This window comes from Rhinolophus ferrumequinum, chromosome 6 (assembly GCF_004115265.2).
Source record: "Rhinolophus ferrumequinum isolate MPI-CBG mRhiFer1 chromosome 6, mRhiFer1_v1.p, whole genome shotgun sequence".
Lineage (NCBI taxonomy): Eukaryota > Metazoa > Chordata > Mammalia > Chiroptera > Rhinolophidae > Rhinolophus > Rhinolophus ferrumequinum.
This window is the reverse complement of record NC_046289.1, coordinates 24,634,681-24,658,599: the sequence shown is the minus strand read 5'-3', so window position 1 is coordinate 24,658,599 and position 23,919 is coordinate 24,634,681. Positions and strand designations below refer to the sequence as shown.

Sequence of the window (23,919 nt, the reverse complement as noted above, 5' to 3'; positions counted from 1 at the left end):
TGGTTCTTATTTAAAGGATCACAATGACAAATATTGTGCTGGATATACAATATCAACACCCTTTGATGTAACTGAAACCGCACCTTTGCCTCTGGATACTATGGTCCAACAAGCCAAATTATATGCACTGACAAATCTGCATCCTAGTCAAGAGCAAAACTGCCAACATTTATACTGGTAGTAGATATGCTTTTGAAAAAGCTCAAGATTTTGGAATGTTGTGCAAGCAATGTGGCTTGCTTATGAGTACTTCCAGCAGAAAAAAAAATTTTTAATGGCCAGAATATTCAGGAATTATTGGATGCTATGCTTTTACCTACTATTTTAGCTATTAAGATCCCAGGGCATTCTAAACTTGACTCTGAAACTAAGGGAAATCACCTGGCTGACCCTTCTGCAAGGAATACTGCCCTTAAAGGAACCAGCAGAAGTCAAACCTCTCAATGTCACCCTCAAGAGTTTTCCCAGCCGAGCCTTTTTACCTAGTTTCAAATGTTCTCATGTACGAGGTGTGATCAAACAATACGGTCCCAATGGGTATTTCCCCAAATAATAAGTTAGAAAAACTGGCTAGAGAATCACAACAATTGGCCTTTGAAAAGAAATCCAGCAATTGTTGGTTTGATAAAAAGAGAAGGCTCTGGTTTGGGCCAAATAATAACCCAGTCCTACCAAAGACTCTAAAATTCCCACTCCTAACTACTGTATACGTATTCAACCATTGGTCCACTGACAAAATGATAGTATTCATGAATCAATATTGGTGGGGAAATTTTAAGGCTGCAAAAAGTGCCTACCTCACTTGTCCCACTTGTCCAAAGTACAACTCAGGGAAACCTGTTCGTACTGCTCCCAAACATTTTAAATTGTCTAATGGACCATTCAAGTTTTGACAAATGGATTTCATACAGCTTCCCTGTCTCATAGATATATTTTAGTCATGGTCTTTATGTTTTCACACTGGACTGGAACTTTCCCTTGTAGACAGGCCACTGCCTCTTCTGTCACTAAAGTACTTTTGGAAGATTATCCCTACCTGGGGAACCCCTCTTGAACTCCATAGTAATCAGGGAACCCATTTTAGTGGTCAGGTGCTTTGAGGAGTCTGTGCTGTTTGGCCAGTTTTATAACACTTTCACTGTGCTTACCACCCTCAATGCTCAGGTTTAGATGAATGCACTAATGGCATTATTAAGATTCAACTTGCAAAATTTGTAGAGACCCTCCAAATACCTTGGTCAAAAGCATTCCCTTGGTCCTTATAAATGTCAGATTCACCCCCTAGAACTCATAAAGTCTCACCCTTCGAGATAGTCACAGGGCACCCAATGTACCTTGCCCCTGCCTCTTTTGATCCACAGCTGATATAAGGAGGTATACTTCAATATTGTAAAGGCCTTATTGCTTCTATCAAAATTAGCCATGTTCTGGCAGAGCAATCTTTTCACAATGCACTCCAGAGAAATATAACTTCGCAACCTGAAGATTTTGGCTATTGGAAAAGACACCTCTGGAAAAACTCTTCAACCTCACTGTAAAGCCCCCTATCATTGCTAACCAACTCTGTGCCACCAAATTCCAGGGAATAAACTCCTGTATTCACATGGCACATCTAAAGAAAGCACCTAAACTAGACCTGCACACAATCTGGTGACGTAAAGGTGAAGATTTCCCCAAATTAAAATAGACAACACCTAATGAGACAGCTTTCCCAAGATGTTCAGATGAGGCCAATTACAAGATTTAAAATTCACAGAAGCCTCTCTTTCATATTGACTATTAACTGGTCTAGATTCTTATTCAATTAATAGTCTACGAATTTGTAACCTACAAATGGAAAAGGCTGTATTATTTTTAAGTTTTTATTTAAGTTTTATTTATATTGTTTATAAGTTTTTTATATTAAGTATATTAAGTTTTTCCAGGACCCATCAACTCCAAGTCAAGTAGTTGTTTCATTCTAGTTGTGGAGGGTGCAGCTCACAGTGGCCCATGCGGGGCTTGAAACTGCAACCTTGTTTTTAAGAGCACCATGCTAACCTGCCGCCTAAAAGGCTGTATTTTTAATAAGACATTTTGTTCCAAATAATTTCTTTTGAAATAATACTGTTTAATTGCTTTATGTTTTATTCCTGCATTGTCTGTTTCCAAAGCATTTGTTTAATTCTTTCTGTTCTGAGTATGCCTTTGCCATATTCACTATTCTAAGATACAGACTTTAGATGGGAAATGCCTGAGAAATCTCCTACCCTTCCTTGTTACTCAAATGTGACAATAGGCTTCCAATCTGTGCATTTTCCCTCCAACATCAGACATGACATCCAGGAAAGCTCCTTTATGGCACCAAGGGACAAAAGGCTACTGAGTCCAGAAAAACCTGACTCTTGATGAGTGATGCTTATGGAGAAAGAGCTTGATCAAAAGGGGGAAATGTGAAAATTAATAAACAGAAACCTCATTTAAAAAGGAGGCAAGAGGCTGGAAGAGAAAGCTTGCACACACATCACTCAACTCACACTACCGACCCCCCACAGGAAAAGAACATACCTTGCATCTCCCACAAGAAGTGATACTACTTTACTACCTCAGTAGGAGGAAGAAAAAAATTCCTCCTTGCCCGGTAGGAGCTGGGACAATGGAGGACTGCCATAACTCAGCCAATGAAGTCACTGTACTTCCAAATTTCAGTTTCCTCCAATAGACTGTTCCTTTACAACAGCCCATCCCAGGTCCATAAAAGAGCATTTCTTGGGCCCGCCCAGTGGTTGGAGCGCCGTGCTCCTAACCCTGAGGTCGCTGGTTTGATTCCCACGTGGGCCTGTGAGCTGCACCCTCTACAGCTAAGATTGTGAACAACAGCTCTCCCTGGAGCTGGGCCTGCTGTGATCGCATGGTCCGCTGTGGGCCTGTGTGTGCTGCCTGGGCTGCCATGAGAGCTGAAGGTCAGCATGAGTGGCCCGCAGCCAGCTCCCCATGAGCTACTATGAGCTGGTGACAAACTGCCTCAGCCGGCGGGAGAGCAAGGCTCATACCAGCATGGACCAGGGAGCTGTATGTACATAACTAGACTGAGAAACAACGGCTTGAACCAGAGTGTGTGTGTGGGGGGAAGCTGAAGAAAGAGGAAAAAAAGAATTTATTTAAAAAAATAATAATAAATAAATAAATAAATAAATAAATAAATAAATAAGAGGTCTATGATTACCGTGTTTCCCCCAAAATAAGACCTAGCTAGACCATCAGCTCTAATGCGTCTTTTGGAGCAAAAATTAATATAAGACCTGGTATTATATAAGACCGGGTCTTATTTTAGTATAAAAATGATTTTTGCTCCAAAAGATGCACTAGAGCTGATGGTCTAGCTAGGTCTTATTTTCCAGGAAACACGGTATTAACAGATGTTAATTACTCAACATTGAAGTGATAAAATTCAATTCCAGTCCTGCACTCCTCTCAGCCATTAAAAGTGGGAACTGAAGACTGCCATGTGCCGGGTTTCTTCAGGATCAACCCACTGCATAGGCGAAGAACTTCTGCGAGGCAGAAGCAGGGAATTCTTTCCCAAATAAAGTGGAAGTTTTTCAGCACAGGAGGCTTTAAGCAAGTTCATGTGCATTTGTTGGCTCTTGCTTTTAAATGTAGGCCACTGATGGGTTGAACTCTGGCAGTCCAAACTCAATTTAGCAGGCTGCTCTGGCCCACTGGGCCCGGAGCCTGCAGATGCGCAGTATGCCGCTAGAGGATCTCTAACCAGTTGCTAACTTTCTCCACAGCCCGTGTCAGTTGATCCGAGGTCTGAAATCAAGTCGCAAAATGATGGCCTCTTTTCCCGCTGTCCTGCGAGCGTCGGGACTCTGCCTAAGAAGCCCAAAGAGTTGGGCGTGGCTGTCCGGGCCCCCAAAGATGAGGCCTGGTGGCCCGGTCTCCTGGGCCCCTGCCCGGATGGCAGCGACGGTGACACTGGAGCCCGCCGGCCGCTGCAGTTGGGACGAGCCGGTGCACATCGTCGTGCGCGGCCTGGCCCAAGGGCAGCAGGTCACGCTGCGCGCCTCCTTGCGCGATGAGAAGGGCGCGCTCTTCCGGGCCCACGCGCGATACTGCGCCGACGCCCGTGGCGAGCTGGACCTGACGCGCGCGTCTGCGCTGGGCGGCAGCTTCACGGGGCTCGAACCCATGGGACTCCTCTGGGCCTTGGAGCCCGAGGAGCCCTTTCTGCGGCTGGTGAAGCGGGACGTGCAGACGCCGTTCGCTGTGGAGCTGGAGGTGCTCGACGGTCACGAGCCGGAGGCCAGGCGGCTCCTGGGCCGGACGGTGCACGAGCGCCACTTCCTTCCACCCGGGGTGCGGCGGGAGCCGGTGCGCGCGGGCCGGGTGCGCGCCACGCTGTTCCTGCCGCCAGGTGAGCGGACCGCCTACCTGTTTCTGCCAGTTTCTTTTCTTCTCCTTGGCTTCTACCGAGAGAACGAAGATAGCTCCCAACGTTCCGGAGACAAGAATGGAATGTAAGGCTGGCTGGGGAGGGGCCTCTGCCGCTCCAAAACTGAGAGGTCAATTAAAAGACATCATAAAGAAAGGGAAAGACAACTGTAATGTTTGAAAAAACATTTACAGGTAGTTCAAGTTTTTAATTTTTTAAAAAAGGTTTTCAATTTTATAACTTTGCTTATAATTCCCACAGTATATTAGTTTTAAGAAAATTATAGCATGAAGGAGGAAGGCCTCTTGCTATCAACTGGAAATCTGAAATTATTGGATAATTTTCCCATTACATAAAAAGCAATTGGCCAATGAAAAAAATTAAAAGATGCTTATCCTATTAGGAATCAGGGAAACACAAAATTGAACTACAAATTTCATACCCTCAAAATTTGCCAAAATTTACAAGTCTAACATTACCAGTTGTTGACAGGTATGTAGAGGAAAAGGAACTCACATACACTGCTAAAAGGAATATATTTCTCTCCTCCTGGAAACAATTTTTTACTTAGAAATTTGACTATATCATTCTACTCCTGATACATATACACCAAATGGTATTGTTTGTAAGAACAAAAACAACTACAAACAGACCAAATATCCATCAACAATAGAGATAACTAAACTGAGGTATAGTATTTACAGCAGCAAAAGTGATTGAACTGCAGCTACAAGAATCAACATGGATGAATCTCAAAAACAGTGCTGACTGAAACAATCAAGTCCCAGAAGAACAGTTTCAGTACATTTAGATAAAATTCAAAAAGCAAGCACAATAAACAAAATACTGTTTAAGGTACACGTATAAGGGGTAATACAGTAAAGAAAACCAAGAGAATGATAAATCCAGGACAGTGGAAATGGAGGGAAAGAGCACAGGTACTCAGCTTCCATGGTTAGTACTGAGTTGTTTCTTAAAAGTGTTGGGTATAAAGTGTTTGCTTTATTATTATTATTCTTCAAATATTGCATGTTAAATACAAACTTTTTATGCAAATGGTGAACATATCTAGTAAATGAAATCATACTGAGTATGTAGCCTTTTGAGGCTAGTATAATGCATTTGAGATTCATTCATGTTGCTCCACGTATCAGTAGTTCCCTCTTGTTTCTTAGTACCCCATTATATGGACGTACCACAGGTTATTTATTCATTCACCAGTTGAAGTGTTACAGGAGTCTTGGTTCTTCTTGCCAACACAGTGAAGAATCAAAGGTCAGCAAGCTGATTAATATGCAAGCAAGGTTTATTAGTGATATATTCTTAGGGAAGAGAATGGGCCTAGCCAAGGTGGGGGAGAAGGGGGCAGAGAGAGAGAAGCCTAGGCCCCTGGTATTAGTGATACGTTCTCAGGGAAGAAAACAAGCCCAGCCAAGGTGTGTGTGTGTGTGTGTGTGTGTGTGTGTGTGTGTGTGTGTGTGTGAGAGAGAGAGAGAGAGAGAGAGAGAGAGAGAGAGAGAGATAAAGGGGGAGAGGGAGAGAGAATGAGTGGGATACATTCTCAGGGAAGAGAATGGGCCTAGCCAATGTTGGAGAGAGAGGCCTAGGCCTCCAGTATTAGTGATACGTTCTCAGGAAAGAGAACAGGCCCAGCCAAGAAGGGAGGGAGAGGGAGAAAAAGAGGGAGAGGGAGAGAGAAAACGTGTTGGTGAGAGAGCCCTTGTCTCGAGTATAGTTTGCTGGGTGGGGTGAGGGAGTTACATATTGATGTGGCAGGAAAAGGTGGTACATGCTCTTCCATGGGAGGGCGTGACCTCCTAACATGGTGGAAGTCTGTTAACTCAGATCCTTATCTTGCTCCAGACTACCTCTTGTCATCTGTTGTTATAAAAACAGATACTTGGCTGGAGGCAGTTAATCAAAGTTAATTATGAGCTTTTTCTCTAGGCACTATGGACCCCTCCCACCTTTCCTCCTCCATTTTCTAACTTCTACCTAACAAAGACATTTGGGTTTCAAGTCTTTGAAGATTATAAATCGTCACTACAAACACTTGCATACAAGTTTTTGTGTGAACACAGGTTTTCATTTCACTTGGGTAATTACCTAGGAGTGAAATTGCTGGGTTATATGTAAGTATGTGTTTAACTTTATAAGAAATTGCCCAAACTGTTTTCCAAAGTGGCTGTATCATTTTGCATTCGCAGAAGCAATGAGCGTTTCAGTTGCTCCACATCCTCATTAGCATTTGGCATTGTCAGTTTCAGGGGAAGAGGGAAATGGTTTGCTTTTCATTGTCTATGAATTATTTTTAATCATAAAAGTAATACATAATCTTTGTAAAATGGGGATTTGAGGCATTGGGTGTAGAAGGGCATTGGATTTAGCCTATGCTGCTGTCTGGATCTTTGAAGACCAGAGGTCTTTCAGCATTTCTAATTGTCAATATAAAACTTTGACAAGTAGGCAACAAATAGTTTTTAATTCCCCTGCAAAGAGTTTTAGGAATACTTTAATTTTGTGTTTTTTTTCTTTCAAAGAACCGGGGCCCTTCCCTGGGATTGTGGACATTTTTGGAGCTGGAGGTGGCCTTCTGGAATATCGAGCTAGTCTGCTGGCTGGGAAGGGTTTTGCTGTGATGGCTTTGGCTTATTATAACTATGAACACCTCCCCAAGGGCATGGAGACCCTCCACTTGGAATACTTTGAAGAAGCTGTGAACTACCTGCGTAATCACCCTCAGGTCGGAACTTATTCTAAGTTTTGTGGTCTGTATACCGTGTTTCCCCGAAAATAAGACCTTGCCGGACCATCAATTCTAATGTGTCTTTTGGAGCAAAAGTTAATGTAAGACCCGGTCTTATTTTACTATAAGACCGAGTCTTATATAATATAGTATAATATATAATATAATACCAGATCTTATATTAATTTTTGCTCCAAAAGACGCATTAGAGCTGATTATCTGGCAAGGTCTTATTTTCGGGGAAACATGGTATAGCTTAACAATAGATCATCCCCCTGTGGCTTGAGCTTGGAATGTCCCCTGTCCCATCCAGGTCCCTTTTTTTATGATTAATACCCTAAGGCTAATTGATCACAATCTCTATGGTTTAGCTAATTCCATCATTGTTCCTGGGTTGCAGACTCCACCTGAGAATCAGTGGCCAGAGGGAAGGCTACTATTATGTATCCTCTGGAGGAATGCCTAGATTTTCCCTTAAATACCCCAAGCTGGTCTGAGAATGTTAAGGCAGTTTTGGAGGCATCTTCTCAGACCACAGGTGCTCTGATAATAAACGCTTATTTATGACCCAACTTCTGTGTCGGTCTATTGGCTGAGCAGCACAGGCTGCATGAGCCCCAGACTCATTTGGCCTCAGGTTTCACTAGGAAATGTTTTGAGGGTTCTAAGCTCAGGATATCAGAGGATCAGAAGACAAACCTTGCTAAATTTTTTTAATTAAAAAAAAATTTTTTTTAAAGATTCTTATTAAAATATAGCTAACATACAATATTATATTAGTTTCAGGTGTACACCATAGTTATTCAACATTTGTATTTCTCTGTATGACTTTCTCAGCACAGTACCCTTTAGTCCCTCCATGTTACTGCAGATGGCAAGATTTCATTATTTTTTATGGCTGAGTAATATTCCATTATATATATGTACCACCTCTTCTTTATCCATTCATCCATTCGGGGACACCCAGGTTGCCTTCAGATCTTGGCTACTGTGAATAATGTTGCAGTGAAGATAAGGATGCACACATCACCTCAAAGCAGTGTTTTGAGTTTTCTTCGTATAAATACAGAGAAGTGGGATTACTGGGCCCTTCTTTGTCTCTTGTTATAGCCTCTGTTTTAAAGTCTATTTTGTCTAGTGTAAGTATTGCTACTCCAGCTTTTTGTTTGTTTCCATTTTCATGAAACATCTTTTTCTATCCCTTTACTTTTAGTTTGTGTTTGTCTTTTGATCTGAAGTGAGTCTCTTGTAAGCAGCATATATATTAGTCTTGTTTTCTTATCCATTCAGCCATCCTATGTCTTTTGATTGGAGCATTTAATCCATTTACATTTAAAATAATTGCTGATAGATATGTAGTTCTTGCCATTTCACTATATTTTTTTTATCTTTCTTCTTCTTCTTCTTATATAGACATCCCTTTAACATTTTTTGTAATACTGGTTTGGTGGTGATGAACTCCATTAGTTTTTTCTCATCTGAGAAGCTTTTTATCTCTCCTTTGATTCTAAATGATAGCTTTGCTGGGTAAAGTAATCTTGGTTGTAGTTCCTTGCTTTTCATCACTGAATATTTTGGAGAAGTGGAAAGCAAACATCAGTGAAGTTTGGCAGGATAGATGGGCAGTATGGATGCTTATTTGAAACTTGTGGTCATGAAATGAAAGTAAGATGACAGCACAAATGTGTATTTTTTTCTCCAGCAATGTTCATTCGTACAAATACAGGCCTAGAGGAAGTAAATAGGTGGATTTAACTAAAGTTAGCACTTTTCCAGGCAAGTATGACCAAAGGAAGAGAGGTATTAAAGGAGCTAAGAGTGCTTGCAAGGGAGTGATAATAATAATGAAACTTGAAATCTAAGCTGGATGAGGTGTGAAGTGAGAACATGAGAGGTTTTGATAGTGAAAAAAGTGGTAGTCAAGGTCTCAAAGAGATGGAAACACGTGGTACTAAAATGCTAAACTGGAAGTATTTAAGATGGCAATGAGAGAGTAAACTGCTTGAAGTTGCGATTTTGGAGACAAGGTATTTACTGATGATGACTTGGTTTAGGTTATGACAATGGGAGTGGGTGGCTGAGGTGTGTTAAAGAAAATGATCATTGGAGGTATGGAGGTTAAAAAAACGAGAGGACAAAGTACTTAGTAGATCATTCACATGGCTGTTGAAGTCACCAAGAATGGTGATGCAGAAATTGTGGAAAGGAAGAGAGAAAGGAAGAATAAGTAGAGATCCCAAGGTTGCAAGTCTTGATAAATGGTAAGAGCCCTGATTCAGGCTTAGTTCCAACTGACTTCCAATTCAAGGCACTACTCACCACACTGATTCATGGACGCATTCTCCTTTTTCCTCTGTCCTTATCTCAGGTAAAGGGTCCAGGAGTCGGGCTGCTTGGAATTTCCAAAGGGGCGGAGCTCTGCCTCTCCATGGCCTCGTTCCTGAAGGGCATCACTGCCGTAGTCATGATCAATGGCTCAATGGTCAATGTTGGAGGAGCCTTACACTACAAGGATGAGACTCTGCCCCCTATAGGTCTGGACCCAAATCGAATCAAGGTGACTAAAGATGGCTTGGCAGACATTTTGGATGTCCTGAACAGCCCTTTGGAAGAATCTAACCAGAAGAGCATCATTCCTGTGGAAAGGGCTGAGAGCACCTTCCTGTTCCTTGTAGGTCAGGATGACCATAACTGGAAGAGTGAATTCTATGCTAATGAGGCCTCTAAGCACTTACAGGCCAATGGTAAAGAGAAGCCCCAGATCATCTGTTACCCAGGGGCTGGACACTATATTGAACCTCCTTACTTCCCCATGTGCAGGGCTTCCCTGCACACTTTGGTGGGCCGTCCTGTCATCTGGGGAGGGGAGCCCAGGGCTCATGCCATGGCTCAGGTGGATGCTTGGAAGCAGATCCAGATTTTCTTCCACAAACACTTGGGTGGGGAAAAGGGAACAATCCCACCAAAACTGGAATCTTTTACTTAATTGTATGGCATCTCTGGTACTAATTTATCCTGGGAACAACTGCCACAATTAGTGTACATGTGTAATTTGTTTCTTTTTAATAATTACTTAAGTTTTCCCCTCCTCACTGTTAAAATTGAACTTACCAATGAGTTTTCAAGATTTTTATAAACTACATGCCTTTTCAGTTGTTTGGGAGAAGAGTGACTCTGCAGAAAACACAGCAGATGGGAAAAGCATCCTTTTAGTCTCTCACAACACATTGTAAGAGACCATTAGCATGAGAACTGCTAACTTAAGGTCAGGGTTAACAGCCCTAGCCTGAAACAACATAATTGTAAATTCCAGGATGTGGGCAGTTGCAGCATGGAGACTAGAAGTCCTGTAGCTTATCTTATACTCCTGGTCTCCTTGTCCTGTAGTAAATCTTATACTCTTTGAAGCTATGTAAGTCCTGTAGTTTATCTTGTATTGTCTGAAGCTATGGAAAGCCTTGAAAATGCTATATAAACCCTTGGCTTTAAGTGTTTGGGGTCCTTGTTAAAACCCGCTGCGTCGGGCAGAGACTCGGACCCCAGCTGGCTGGAAATAAACCTCGTTGTGTGACTTGCATTATTGTGTGTGTTCTCTGTCTGTCTGAGGGGGGGACAATTCCGGACCTTAACAACATAAGGCTTCAGCTCTGAAAGGAAAGTGAGTACAGTAGTACCTCGGTTTTCGAACGTCTCTGTTGATGAACATTTCGGTTTACGAACACTGTAAACCCGGAAGTAAATGCTTTGGTTTTTGAACACGACTCAGAAGTCGAACATGTCACGCGGCTTCCGCTGAGTGCAAGATCTGAGGCCTAGCTGTCGGCTGTTTTCGAATGTTTCGAATGGTCTTCCGGAATGGATTAAGTTCGAAAACCGAGGTACCACTTATTAACAGTGGCTCATACATAATTTTTGCTCAGTAATTATTTATTTATTACTTGTTGAATTTAATAATTAAATTTGATTAATAAATGATTACCTATCATAGAAAAACATATAATACCAAAAATATTATCAGATTTGAGTTTCTCCTTTAAGAATGGAGGTGAGTATCTTAGCTATAAATTACTAGTTAGATTACTACTTAGATGTAAAACTACTAAAAATTTTCATAGCAGATACATTTTTAGTTCTTTGATATCTTCTTGGATGAATAAGGAGTCTCCTAGTGCAAATAAATTTTAAGTTATGTTTCTGTTTACACATATGGGCCTTTATGATTTAGTTGTTTTGAAAACTGGTAAAACATTATTTAGATGAATTACATAAGTGATTTTAACAATGATTAATGTGAAAAATGATTTAATATTTACATCACTTGTTATAAATAGTTCCACAATAAGCTTACTTCCATAATAAACTTTTCTTAAACGTTAATGTATTTAAAGTAAAAATAATACCTTAATTTATGATTATGGTGTTATTTCCTCAGTTATCTGTTTTAATAAAGCAATTCTTGATGGATTTTTTTCCTCTCAAAAACAGTACAATGCTCTTTTTGTTTTGTCTGCTTTTTCTTCTATACCACTGTGTGCTTGTCACTTAATCATCACCAATCTGTGAGGCAGGTGTCATCTTCATTTTAGCAATGAGGAAACCAAGTCTCAGAGAAGTTCTTCACATAGTAAACAGAGCTGGGGCTCAGTATCCCAAATTTAGTTTCTTCTTTGTTAAGCTGTTTCTCTTATCTCCGTGGTTCTTCAATTTTAGGGGGCACAGAGCCATTTGTCCCTCCATTGCTGCCTCTTCTCATCTACCCAGTAGAATGCGCATTTGTGTGCATTCACATTCACACACAGTGTTGTGCTTTTCGGGTGCATCATGAATTCCCTTAAAGTCTACTGATACTCTCTGTAGGATAACCAATTGGGAACTTGTGGGGAATAGTGAGAAAGTTGAACCAGCTCACTGGAATTTTAGGGATGTGCAAACTGTCAAACCAGTGTAATTTCTTGTTTTTTCATAGAAAACATTTCATTTTTTTACTTCCACATTGAAGTCCATCGGTATCCAGTATTTTGTTTCTATTTTTTGTCTTAGTTCTTGTGGTGATATTACCACAGAATATTAAGTTTACTTCATTTCCTGATTAATACAGAAAAATTAGATGATTCTCTGCCTGATGTAGAAAGAGGTGGTTTCTTCAGCCTCACTGTCAGCTGCCTGTCACTTTTGGGCATCTCTTCTCTGCATCAGCTCTTCATAGTGTCAATACAGATTGCTGATTGAGCTGACAAGAATATTCTATCTTCCATACTTGCGATATTCACCAGAAATAGGTTCTAGGAATATGACACAGACTTCTTCCCTCCCTCACCATTTTGGCAACATTCGTTTGTGTTCTATTTCAATACATGTTCTAATACATGTACAATACATGTCCAATACATTTCAATACTATTCTAATATCAACAAAATTTATGCCAGGAACATATGTGCGTTTACCTTATCTCACCTCTGTAGGGGAGGCAAAACTGCCTCTATCCTCTTAGGATTTCTGGTTGGACCTGAGAATTAAATTGACATAACACAGATTAATAAGAAAAAAGCATACCAATTTTATTTTTACACGTGCAGAAAGTCTCCACAAGAAAAGTAAGACCCAAAGAAGTGTCAGAACCTAAGTACTTAATAAACTAAATTGAACAGAGTGGCAACTGTGGAAAATAAAATATATGGGGAAACTAGAGGAAAAGAAATTATTTTAACAAGATCTTATACAGAATAATCCCTTAATAAGAATTATGACTGTTAATGGGACTAATTAAGGAATTTGGAAGTTGACTTTTAGGAGACTTGTGTATTTAGATTCGAACACAGAATTTGACATTAGAAAATACATGTTAGGAAACATGAATAAATTTAGCACATAGCAGTATTTCACTGCAAGATGAAAATTCTCCCTCAGTTTATCTTTAATTCTCAAAATCAAGTGGAAACAAGTCAGGTGAAGAAGGAGTGCAGGGGATGCTACCCCAAAATGTCATTTGGAATATTGCTTATTTTGAGCTAAAGGCACTTGAAAAACAGCAGGTGCAAGAAGGGCACTCATTTCTATTTTTTTTCCCTAAAAGCAGAAGATGAAACTCTCATGTGAGAGCCGCCCTCCGTATACCAGGAGGAAAGAAACAGTCTTATCACTAGAAGTAAGAGTTAAGGCTGAGAGAATTCTGCACAAGATCTTGTTAAAATAATTTCTCTTCCTTTAGTTTCCCCATATATTTTATTTTCCACAGTTGCCACTCTGTTCAATTTAGTATATTAAGTACTTAGGTTTTGACACTTCTTTGGGTCTTCCTTTTCTTGTGGAGACTTTCTGCACATGTAAAAATAAAATTGGTATGATTTTTTCTTCTTAATCTGTGATATGTCAATTTAATTCTCCGGTCCAACCAGAAACCCTAAGAGGATAGAGGCAGTTTTGCCTCCCCTACACAGGAGAGATAAGGTAATGAACCGGTAACATTACTTATTTTAGAAACTGCATTCAGGATCATTGTGGCATTGGGAACCAGTCAGAATCTTCTGTAAACACATACTAATTGAGCTAGGGGCTTCTGGGGCATTGAACTTGGTGTTACACTTAAGACTTCACTCAATAAAATGTGAAGAATCAGCGTGGGAAAGGATCCTAGTTATAAATATAGAGACTTAAAATCTCCACAGTAGACAGAGAAGGGAGGGCAAAAAAGAGCAATGGCAGCTCTGCTGGGTGGGGGACTATACTAAATACTTCCAGTTCAAGAAGAAAGGAATATGCAAGTAAATAAACCTACATAAAGAAAAAAGAAGAAAGGAATAAAGTCCTCTTTTGTGGGAGGGAGGGGGAGGTTGTCCCCAGTGAGCCAGTATGTTCAGTGACCTGAAGTTAAGCCCTGATAGTGACATTCACACACCCCACATATTTACTCAGAGCCTACAGTCACTTCTCATTTAGGAAAGAGGTCTGTTGAGGAAAAAAAGACTTCTACAACTGCAGAGGAAACATGCAAGCTACCTACACTAATAAATAAATGAAGGATTTACATAGGAAATTACAAATATGATTACTGAGATGACCAATTCAATAGATAAGCTGAAAAACAAAATGGACATGGCTAATAGCCAAATTAGGAATTTGGGGGGAAAAAAAGAGTTAAATCTCTCATAACTTTGCTGAAGAATGAGAGGAAGGAAATCTATGAGAAAAAATTAAGGAATGGACGATTGCAACACACACGCTGTTGTACTAACAGCAGTGGTCTTGGCTTTGGATTAACAAATTTACAAAACAATAGATTTTGCTCAGCACCACATTTACTTAGCTTTAAGAATTCAGGCTAAGAAAAAACACAGCCACAGAATAAAGTCATTCTGCATCTAGGATGCACGTGGTCACATGAGATGAGGCTAAGTATTTGCAGACAACTTCAGGCTTCAGATTAAAAGGCTCTACAAAGAAGTGAAAAGAAAATCATAAAAAATTCCCATTTGTGTATTGAAGAATTAACACTACCAAAAGGGAGGTCTGGCCTGTACTCTAGGCTACTGGAAGGTGATCTCTAGGCCCTTGGAATGTCATGACTGATAGCAATATCTTTGCTCAGGGGCTTTGGGTCATACTGGATGACTTAGGGTGGGAGCTGCACATGCCTTAGGATAGGGCCTGGCCACACCAGAAAGGTCTGCAAGTTGCAGAATAGTAAAAACAGTATGTTCACACTCCCATATATTTACATACTATAAACATACAGAAAAAAATCTAGATGGATGCACCCATCTTTGGGGAAAGGAGAGCCGGAGGGAGAAAAGACTCCATTATTTCACATTTTAAACGTTTCAGTATTGCTTACATCTATTTTGAAAAATACATATTTTTTTCTTTAAAAAAGAACTATGATTTTTCTTTTACAGAGCAGTTTAAAAAGCAATATGCAAACCGATGACAATTATCTGGAGACCATGAGAAACAAAATATGCATAGGCTCAATCTCAGGCTATTATGAAATCAATAATTACATTTTGCTTCACAATATTCTTCTAAGACTTTCACATACACTATCATGTTTGACACCCATATGGAAGACTTTAACCTTGTTACACACAAGAACTATGAGACCCTGAGAAAGAATACACTTAAGACTACAGTACTAGTCAGTGCTGAAGCCAGAGCTAGAACTCTGATTATATTTCACCACAAAGCCACTGATCACTTTTGAGTTCCACATCTGGAGTTAGTCAGGGCTCTGGCACTTATTGGAGGGTAATCCTCAGTGGCTTAATATTCTCCAACCATCAGGTTCCTCCTCTGCAGTACTTGAAAAATACTCCTAGTGTTTTGTGAACCTGTTAAATTTTGTATATAAAATAGATGGGGCATTGATAAAGAGTAGCTATTACTACAACATATATAAAATGCTGGGCATCCCTGAACATTATACCTATATTGCTTTTAGGGTAACATTCAAAAGGCTGACTCTTAGTATCTACTAAGACTGAGCAGTCTCATTCCCTATGACACAGCAATTCCACTCCCAGGTGTATACCCCACTGAAATGCACGTTCATGTCCATCAAAAGACAATTTCTTGAATGTTCAGAGCACTATTCCTAATAGTCCCAAACTGGAAACTACCAAATGTCCATAGGTAGTAAAATTGTCAAATAATTTTACGATCACAAAATGGAATACAATTTAGCAGTGATAATGACCGAACTACAACTACACCCAACAATACTGATGAAATCTCACAAACATAAAGTTGAGTGAAAGCAGACAGACACTAAAGAAAACACACTGAAGGATTCAATCCCATAAAATACAGACAGAAAAAACTAACCCTTTTTGTTGGAACCAGGATAGAGTACCTTTAGAGAAGGGGAAAGTGCCTGCAGGAGGAATGAGGGTGGTTTCTGGGCGGCTGATAATGTTTCTGGATCCAAGTGCTTGTTATACAGGTATGTTCGGATTGTGAAAATTTGTTGAACTGTATGTTATCGTTCATTAAAATTTTTGTTTTGCTTTTTAATTATTATGGAGGGGCTGGAATTCTTCCTAAAGTCATTCATCTCTGGTTTTACTACCAATCAATTACTTGAATTTCAGCAAGTGAGAGTGGTTCGAGGCCTAGAAGCATCCTCTGGGTCCGCGGATTCGGCACCACTTCTAGAGCCGTCCGTGAGCTCCCTTACTCGGGCCAAGAGAGCCACCTGGTGGTGCTTTTACCTCAGACCAGGCCCGGGCACGTGGTCCACGAGTCTGAAGAGTCCAGGCGACTCGAGGCGACTCAGCCACCGACTGCTCCCGGAGCCTGAGAAAGCCTGACCCAGTCGGACCTGCCGGCGCGCTCCCCAGAGGCAGGGACGGGATTCCGGCACCGGCCTGAACTTCCCTGATCCGGGTCTGGACCGCAGTAGCACCCGACCGGCATGACGGCAACCGTGAGGCTAGAGCCCGCCGGCCGCTGCCGCTGGGACGAGCCCGTACGCATCGTCGTGCGCGGCCTGGTCCCGCGGCAGCCAGTCACGCTACGCTCGTACCTGCGCGACGAGAAGGGGACGCTCTTCCGGGCCCACGCGCGATATTGCGCCGACGCCCGAGGCGAGGTGGACCTGACGCGCGCGCCCGCGCTAGGCGGCAGCTTCTCGGGGCTCGAGCCCATGGGACTCCTCTGGGCCCTGGAGCCAGAGAAGCCTTTTTGGCGGTTTTTGAAGCGGGATGTGCAGACGCCCTTCGCTGTGGAGCTCGCGGTGCTCGACGGCCACGAGCCGGAGGGCGGGCGGCTCCTGGGCCGGACGGTGCACGAGCGCGACTTCCTTCCACCCGGGGTGCGGCGGGAGCCGGTGCGCGCGGGCCGGGTGCGCGCTACGCTCTTCCTTCCCGCAGGTGAGCCTGGGCTACTGGGGGTGCGGGAGCGTGTCCTCTGGGCCACCAGTGGTTTCTGGTACTGCTTCATGGGAGTTTGGCTCGGAGACACGGTAAGAGAAACTGACGTTGACTGAATCAGTGGCCGCACAACCAAAATAGGTTATTTTGATATGTTAGGCTCTGTGCTATTCATTTTGTTTGCATAACCTCACTTAATATCTATAATATTCCAATGAGGTGGCTACTGTTATTATACAGATTAAAAAAAACAGGGTCAAGGTGGATAGGCTTGTTTACTTTGCTATTAACTACCCGACAGATCTCTGCAGGCATCAGCTCTACAGGTCTTTAAAAAATGACGACGGTTAAGGAAACAATTACCATGTTGCCTTTCCCTAGTGTCCTGAGTACACTGGGCCTCTTCTGCACCTCTTTATGTTCCTCTCTACCGCAGATCACACTTAAGACTTCACTGCCTTCCTCACCTAAAGTCATCCCTAAGTATTTTTCTTTCCTCATCTCTCTAGATAGCTGAAATATAATACACACAAAAATGCCAAGGGTTGATGCAACACAACATAAAGCTTTGTTTCAAGATACTTAATTCTATGTCCAATCCTTTAACAGAACACTGAACCAACACAGTCTAAAATGTGAAATTCCTCCTCCTGTGATATAGTCATTAAGGAAAGACTTTGTTACTCTTTTACAACCAAAGATTCTTAGAACCTTGAAGACAATTTATCAAAAAATCATATGGAGGGTAAACTCATCAATGAGAGGGTACCTTGTAGATTTTCCTCCCACCAGGGAACTTGTATCCCTTTTCAAGAGTAACTCAGTGAGCTGTTTTCCTTCCTTTGATTCACAGGAACCCACTAAATAATTTAGAAAGATCTCTTAAAGAAAAGCAAATTCTTTAAATTATGTCATACCTTCCCATTATAATATTCCCTTCTCTAGGACCTGGACCTTTCCCAGGGATCATTGACCTCTTTGGTGTTGGAGGTGGTCTATTGGAATATCGAGCCAGCCTTCTGGCTGGCCACGGCTTTGCCACATTGGCTCTAGCTTATTACGACTTTGAAGATCTCCCCAAGGAATTTGACAACATAAACATGGACTACTTTGAAGAAGCCCTGTGCTACATGCTTCAACACTCCGAGGTTCTCCTAATGTCCTTTATTGTATCATTCTCTCTAGATAGATTTCCAGAGCAGTGTTGCTTTGCACTCACCTGTGCCACGTGCGCTAATGTTGCTCCACTCTTCTTTCAGAGGTTTCTTTTGGAGACTTCCTTGACTTTATGTGCTTACTTCCACTTTCTCTGTCAGATGGATTAATAATGCTGAATTAATCGTAAAAAGCATGTGAGGTTTTATTTAAAGGAATTATTTAGTAATATTAAAATTCCTTTTGTTATGGAGCTCCTAATTTGTTAGCTTTCCGTGCTTGTTTTTAATCTTTTTCTGATGTCAGTATATCCTCAGATTTTGATCAGAACTTACCCACCAATTTCAGAAACTAACTACCACTTAATTGGACTCTGAAGTATTACTTTGTATATGTTAATCATTTGCTGATTTATTTGGATGGGGTCTGATGAATGATTCACTTCTTGGAACAGAACTTGGTTCCACACAGTTAGATACTCTGGCATGTTGAGACTTTGATCATGCTCACCCGAATGAAGCCTTGAATTTAACAGGATCCATGACTTAGCATTCTCTAGTGGATGATTCTCTGGAACGGGTATAACCAATTCTCAAATTTATCAGTGAGTTTAAATTTGTTTGCCATGTGTCCAGCCAGATCTTCTTTACTACATGGAAAGAAACTTCTATTAGTTGAGGCTGATTCTCTTGTAGCCAATTCACAAATTAAAACTAATCGCATCTGTAGTTGCATTTAGAAAAACATTTTTCTGTTGGGTAGGTTCTTGACTCTCTCCTTTCTTTTCTTCCAGGTAAAGGGCCCAGGCATTGGGCTTCTGGGCATTTCTTTAGGGGCTGATATTTGTCTTTCCATGGCCTCATTTTTGAAGAACGTCTCAGCCACAGTTTCCATCAATGGATCTGGTTTCAGTGGAAACAAAAGTATATACTATAAGGAGACTTGCATCCCACCATTGGGCCATGACTTGAGGAGAATCAAGATAGATTTCTCAGGCCTCCTGGACATTGTGGATATACGGAATGATATTGTAGGAGGGCATGAGAACCTCAGCATGATTCCAATAGAGAAGGCCCAGGGGCCTATCCTCTTCATCGTTGGTCAGGATGACCATAACTGGAGGAGTGAGTTATACGCCCAAATAGCCTCTGAACGGTTACAGGCCCATGGAAAGGAAAAACCCCAGATCATCGCTTACCCTGGGACTGGGCATTACATCGAGCTTCCTTACTTCCCCTGGTGCCCAGCTTCCCTGCACAAATTACTGAAACAGCCTGTGATCTGGGGTGGGGAGCCCAGGGCTCATTCTAAGGCCCAGGTCGATGCTTGGAAGCAAATTCTAACCTTCTTCTACACACATCTTGGAGGTACCTGGAAGGGAGCTTCCCCCAAATTGTAATGCATTGCTCTACTGTTGACATGAGATACAAGGTCAGATGTTAATGCTTAATAATCTTATATAAATCAGTTCCTCCCTGAATAATGAAAAATTCATGTCATTGGTATTAATGATGTATTTTAGGTAAGTTTTTTGAATAAGTTATTTTTTCACTAATTTTATTAATGTAACACCTGCCTACTGTAGAAGATTAATTGGAGGTATACAACTCAAAAAAGTAAAAAGCATACTATTAAAATTTATGTTTTTGTCTATTTTTTTTTTTTTACTTAACACTTTGAGCCATAGACAAAATTTAAAGCAGAACAAATACTGGGTTACTTTTACCATCACTGGGAGAGAATGGCCATCCAGTGTTTGTGGCCAAAAGTAGACAGAGAAGTGTTGACATAAGGAAAGCTAGACTGACCTTTTCCTCATCCTTAGAGAGGAGCAGCTGGGGTCAAGAAGGGGAGCACCCGTCTCTAGAATAGTTAAGTCTAAAGTCTGTTCCAAAGGTGAGTGACAATGACCTATTTTCCTTCTTGCTTCCTGGATCTTAAGAATAGACTTTGGAAAATCATAGTGTAACATTTTTGGAGCCATTATTCCTTACTTTCCTTGATATCTGGGCTACAAAGCATTGTGTAAGTGTATTTCAAGAGAGAATGGCTGAGACTTTCCAAAACTGACAGACATCAAGCCACATATTCAAGAAGCAGTATGTCCTAGGCAGCAAGGGCTGCCATAACAAAATAGCATAGACTGGGTGGCTTAAATAACTGACAGTTTTTTCTCACAGTTCTGGAGGCTGAAAGGCCAAGATCAAGGTGCCAGCAGATTCATTTCCTGGTGAGGGCCTCTTCCTGGCGTACAGATGGCTGCCTTGTCCCTGTGTCCTCATATGGTGGGAGTTGGGGGCGGGAAGGGAGAAGGAGATGGAGAGGGAGAAGGAAAGGAGAGAATGCTCTGGTTTTTCTTCCTTTTTTTGTAAGGACACTAATCCCATTATTGGGGCTTCACTCTCATAACATTTACATCTAATTACCTCCCAAAGCCTCAAATACCTCACCTTGAGGGTTGGGATTTCAACATATGAATTTCGGGGGGACATAAACATTCACTGTATAATAACTATAGACCTCAATCAAAATAAATACAAAGAAAACCAAACTTACATCACAGAAAAACCACTTGTGGCAGTTTTATAACATATTCATAGCCATAAATTCTGCGACATTTCTCTCACCACGAGGTGGGAGATCTATGTCCCTTCTCCTCAACTGCGGATGGACTTCTGACTGCTTCAGTCAGTACAGTAGAGAAGAGTTGATGCTATGTAACTTCAGAGGCTAGGTCATAAAAGGTGAAGATACCACCTTGTTTGCTGGGAACACTTGGTCTTAGAGCCCTGAGCCGCCATGTAAGACATTTGACTACTTTGAGGTTATGCTGTGAGGAAGCCCAAAACATGGAGAGGCCAACTGTAGGCATTTCCTGTGATAGTCCCACTAGAGCTCAGCCTTTTGGTCATCTCAGCCCAGGTTCTAGATATGGGAGAAAAAAATCCTCCAGATGATTCTAGCCCCCCGTCATTTGAATCTTCCCAGTGAAGGTTCAGATATGCTGAAGCAGAGAAATGTCCTGTTCAATTTGTGGATTTGTGAGCAAAATAAATCATTTTGTGGGACTATGTTTGGGGATGTGTTTTCAGTTATCTTGCTGTGTGGAAAAAAAACAAAACCCAAAACATAGTGGCTTAAAACAACAATTTATTTTTCTCAGAAGTCTGCAAATTGGACAGGACTCAGTAGAAGTGGATCACCTCTGTTCCAAATGGCATTGGCTGGGGTAGTTCAACTGAGGGTTGGAGGATCTACTTTCAAGATGATCACTCCCACGGCAGGGAGGTTGGTACTGGTTGTCAGTTGGGAACTCAGGCAGGGCTGTCAGTTTCTCGTTTTCACTGGCTACTGGACTGGGTTCCAAGCGTGGACATCCCAAGAGAGCAAGGCAGAATTGCATGGCATTCTTTTGACCTAGTCTTGGAAGCTACATAGCATTATTCCTGCCATACTTTATTAGCCAAGACAGTCATAAAGATCAACCCAAGTTCAAGGAGGACATACATTCCCCACCTCTTGAGAGGAGAGTGGCAAAGTTCTAGAAGAACATGTGGAATGGGAAATATTGTAACTATCTTTGGAAAATCTGCCTTCTGGTTCATATTTCTCCCATACATAAAACACACCCATCATTCTTCCAAGGTTCCCCAAAAATCTCATTCCATGATAGCATCATACCAGGCTCAAGGTCCCAGACAGCATCATCTCGTCATCTATATCCAGTTCAGGTACAGATGAAGCTCCTCAGGTTCAGTTTCTTGGGTATACCATGTTTCCGTGAAAATAAGATCTAGCCGGACAATCAACTCTAATGCGTCTTTTGGAGCAAAAATTAAGACCCAATATTATATTACATTACATTACATAAGACCCGGTCTTTTTAATTATTTTTTAATTAATTTTTGCTCCAAAAGATGCATTAGAGCTGATTGTCCGGCTAGGTCTTATTTTCGGGGAAACACGGTAGCTCCTTGAGTATAATTCTTCTCAATCTGAAGACCTGTGAACTACAGAAAAACAACTACACACACACACAGAACACAAAGGTGGGATAGGTATGGGGAAAATGGGAGGTACACAACAGTCACCAGCCTCTAGAAATTTTGAAATCTGAGAACAATGTTGCTAATTCTTTCACTGGTGCTCCGTTTGTTCTCCATGAGTTGTTCTCTGTAGCTCTTGATTTCACCCTCTAAGTTGAAATCTTTATTTTCCATAAGAGAACTGAATTTGCAACTAAAAAGCTTCCTCAATCTGCTTCCTAGATAACAAAAGATTAGGAGTCCAAAGATCTCTTTTTATTTTGCACACTCTCCTTTTGTTCAAGTTCATAGTGCTTCCACCAGCACAATTCTCTTAAGTACTACATGGTTTTTCTAAAAATCGTACTGGTTAACTTCATGAGACAAAACACACCACTGCACATCTGTCTGGGATCAGAACTTTTCTATGTTGGGCTCCCTGTGAAGATGCTGTAGGACCACACCCATAAGAAGCCCAGAATCCTTATTATTTAATAGGATCAGTTAGGCATACTTTAAAGTCTTTAGAGGGTCTTTTGTCAATCTGAAAATTCTATCTTAAAGCACTATCTTGAATCTTCTGAGGTCTTTACAAAGGACCTCCCACAGACATATCCTGGATTTGACTTTGGTCTGATGTCCTTTCTTAAAGAATAATTTGCCATCTGAGCGGCTGGGAATGAGAAACAGTATTACTGTCAAACTTATCAGTTTGACAATATGAGCCTGGTTCCTTCATATTTAACAGTTCATTCTTTAGCTCACCTCTTCCTCTTGCATTTTATCAGAGGCAGCAAAAAGTAGCCAGGTGACACTTTCATTAACCTGCTGGGAAATCACCTTAGCTAGATTATTGAATTCATTAGGTATATTTTCCATTTTTCACATTACTGCAGGTGTCAGTATTTCCTCCAGCTTCCAGTAAATTTTTCTTGCTTTTCTTTAAGCCCTCAATGATAGCCTCCATGGGGCCTGTTAGACCTTCACTAACAGTCTCCTTGAAGTGCTTCCAGTTTTCACCTGCGCCCCAATCCTAAAGCCAACTGTGATTCCTGTGCATATGGATTTCTCCTCAGGTTGCTTGGGCTTTCTCACAGCGTAATTATCTGGGTTTCAAGAATGAATGTTGTAAGAGAGAAAGGCAGAAATACGTGGCATTTATTATAATCTTGTTTTGGAAGTCACATAGCATCACTTCAACTGTACTGTACTGGTTGAGGCAGACACAAAGATCTCAGGTGCAAGGAAAGTGGACTTGGTTCTATCTAGAAGGGAAAGGGCAAGGTTCTAGAACAGCATGTGAGATGGGAATTATTTGTTGCAGTCATCTTTGGAAAATGCAATCTGTCCACAAAATTGTTTATGTAGCAACAGGCAATGGAACACTGCTGAAAAGAAAGACAAAGATAAAAAAGTCTTACCAGGAGCCACAGAAAAAAAGACAATCTTCAAATGAGCAACAATAAATCTAACAACTGACTTCTCAACAGTGATAATGGAAACCAGAAACCGTTGAAATGAAATCTTCAAAGTACTGAGTGAAAACATGACAACCTAGAAGCCTATGATAGCAATATAGGTCCTTAAATATAAAAATTTATTCTTCTTAAGTTTATTGAGTCAAATAAGTTTAATAAATCATTTTCAGGAAAATAAAAATTGAAATGTTCTAATTAATTAATATAGCATAACTATAATAAACCCTCAATTGA

General features: G+C 41.1%; 3 protein-coding genes across 5 annotated transcripts in view; 2 read left to right on the top strand and 1 right to left on the bottom strand.

Moving 5' to 3' along the window:
• Positions 1-10,506, top strand: part of LOC117022754 (acyl-coenzyme A thioesterase 1) — a 36,811-nt gene extending 26,305 nt beyond the window's left edge. Inside the window, exons 2-4 of one of the 3 annotated variants that reach the window (XM_033106859.1) lie at positions 3,774-4,399; positions 6,958-7,160; positions 9,532-10,506. In XM_033106859.1, coding sequence (XP_032962750.1) covers positions 3,774-4,399; positions 6,958-7,160; positions 9,532-10,149 — 1,447 coding nt within the window. In that variant the 3' untranslated portion in view covers positions 10,150-10,506. The other 2 variants (XM_033106861.1, XM_033106860.1) reach the window with 2 other exon arrangements.
• HEATR4 (HEAT repeat containing 4) overlaps positions 1-18,969 on the bottom strand; it is a 55,152-nt gene extending 36,183 nt beyond the window's left edge. Inside the window, exon 1 of the mRNA XM_033106857.1 lies at positions 18,247-18,969. The gene's annotated coding sequence lies outside the window, so the exon portion shown is untranslated. The remainder of the gene's footprint in view (positions 1-18,246) is intronic.
• On the top strand, positions 16,009-19,691 carry ACOT4 (acyl-CoA thioesterase 4). Its single transcript, XM_033106863.1, has 3 exons — positions 16,009-17,027; positions 17,973-18,175; positions 18,976-19,691. The coding sequence occupies exons 1-3, from the start codon at positions 16,571-16,573 to the stop codon at positions 19,579-19,581; spliced, it is 1,266 nt and encodes a 421-aa protein (XP_032962754.1). The 5' UTR covers positions 16,009-16,570; the 3' UTR covers positions 19,582-19,691.
• The last annotated feature ends 4,228 nt before the right edge of the window (positions 19,692-23,919 follow it).

Coding starts and splice junctions, on each gene's coding strand:
- ACOT4 (XM_033106863.1), top strand. CDS start 16,571: ATGACGGCAACCGTGAGGCTAGAGCCCGCCGGCCGCTGCCGCTGGGAC. Junction 17,028..17,972: donor TACGCTCTTCCTTCCCGCAG/GTGAGCCTGGGC, acceptor TCCCTTCTCTAG/GACCTGGACCTTTCCCAGGG. Junction 18,176..18,975: donor ACATGCTTCAACACTCCGAG/GTTCTCCTAATG, acceptor CTTTTCTTCCAG/GTAAAGGGCCCAGGCATTGG.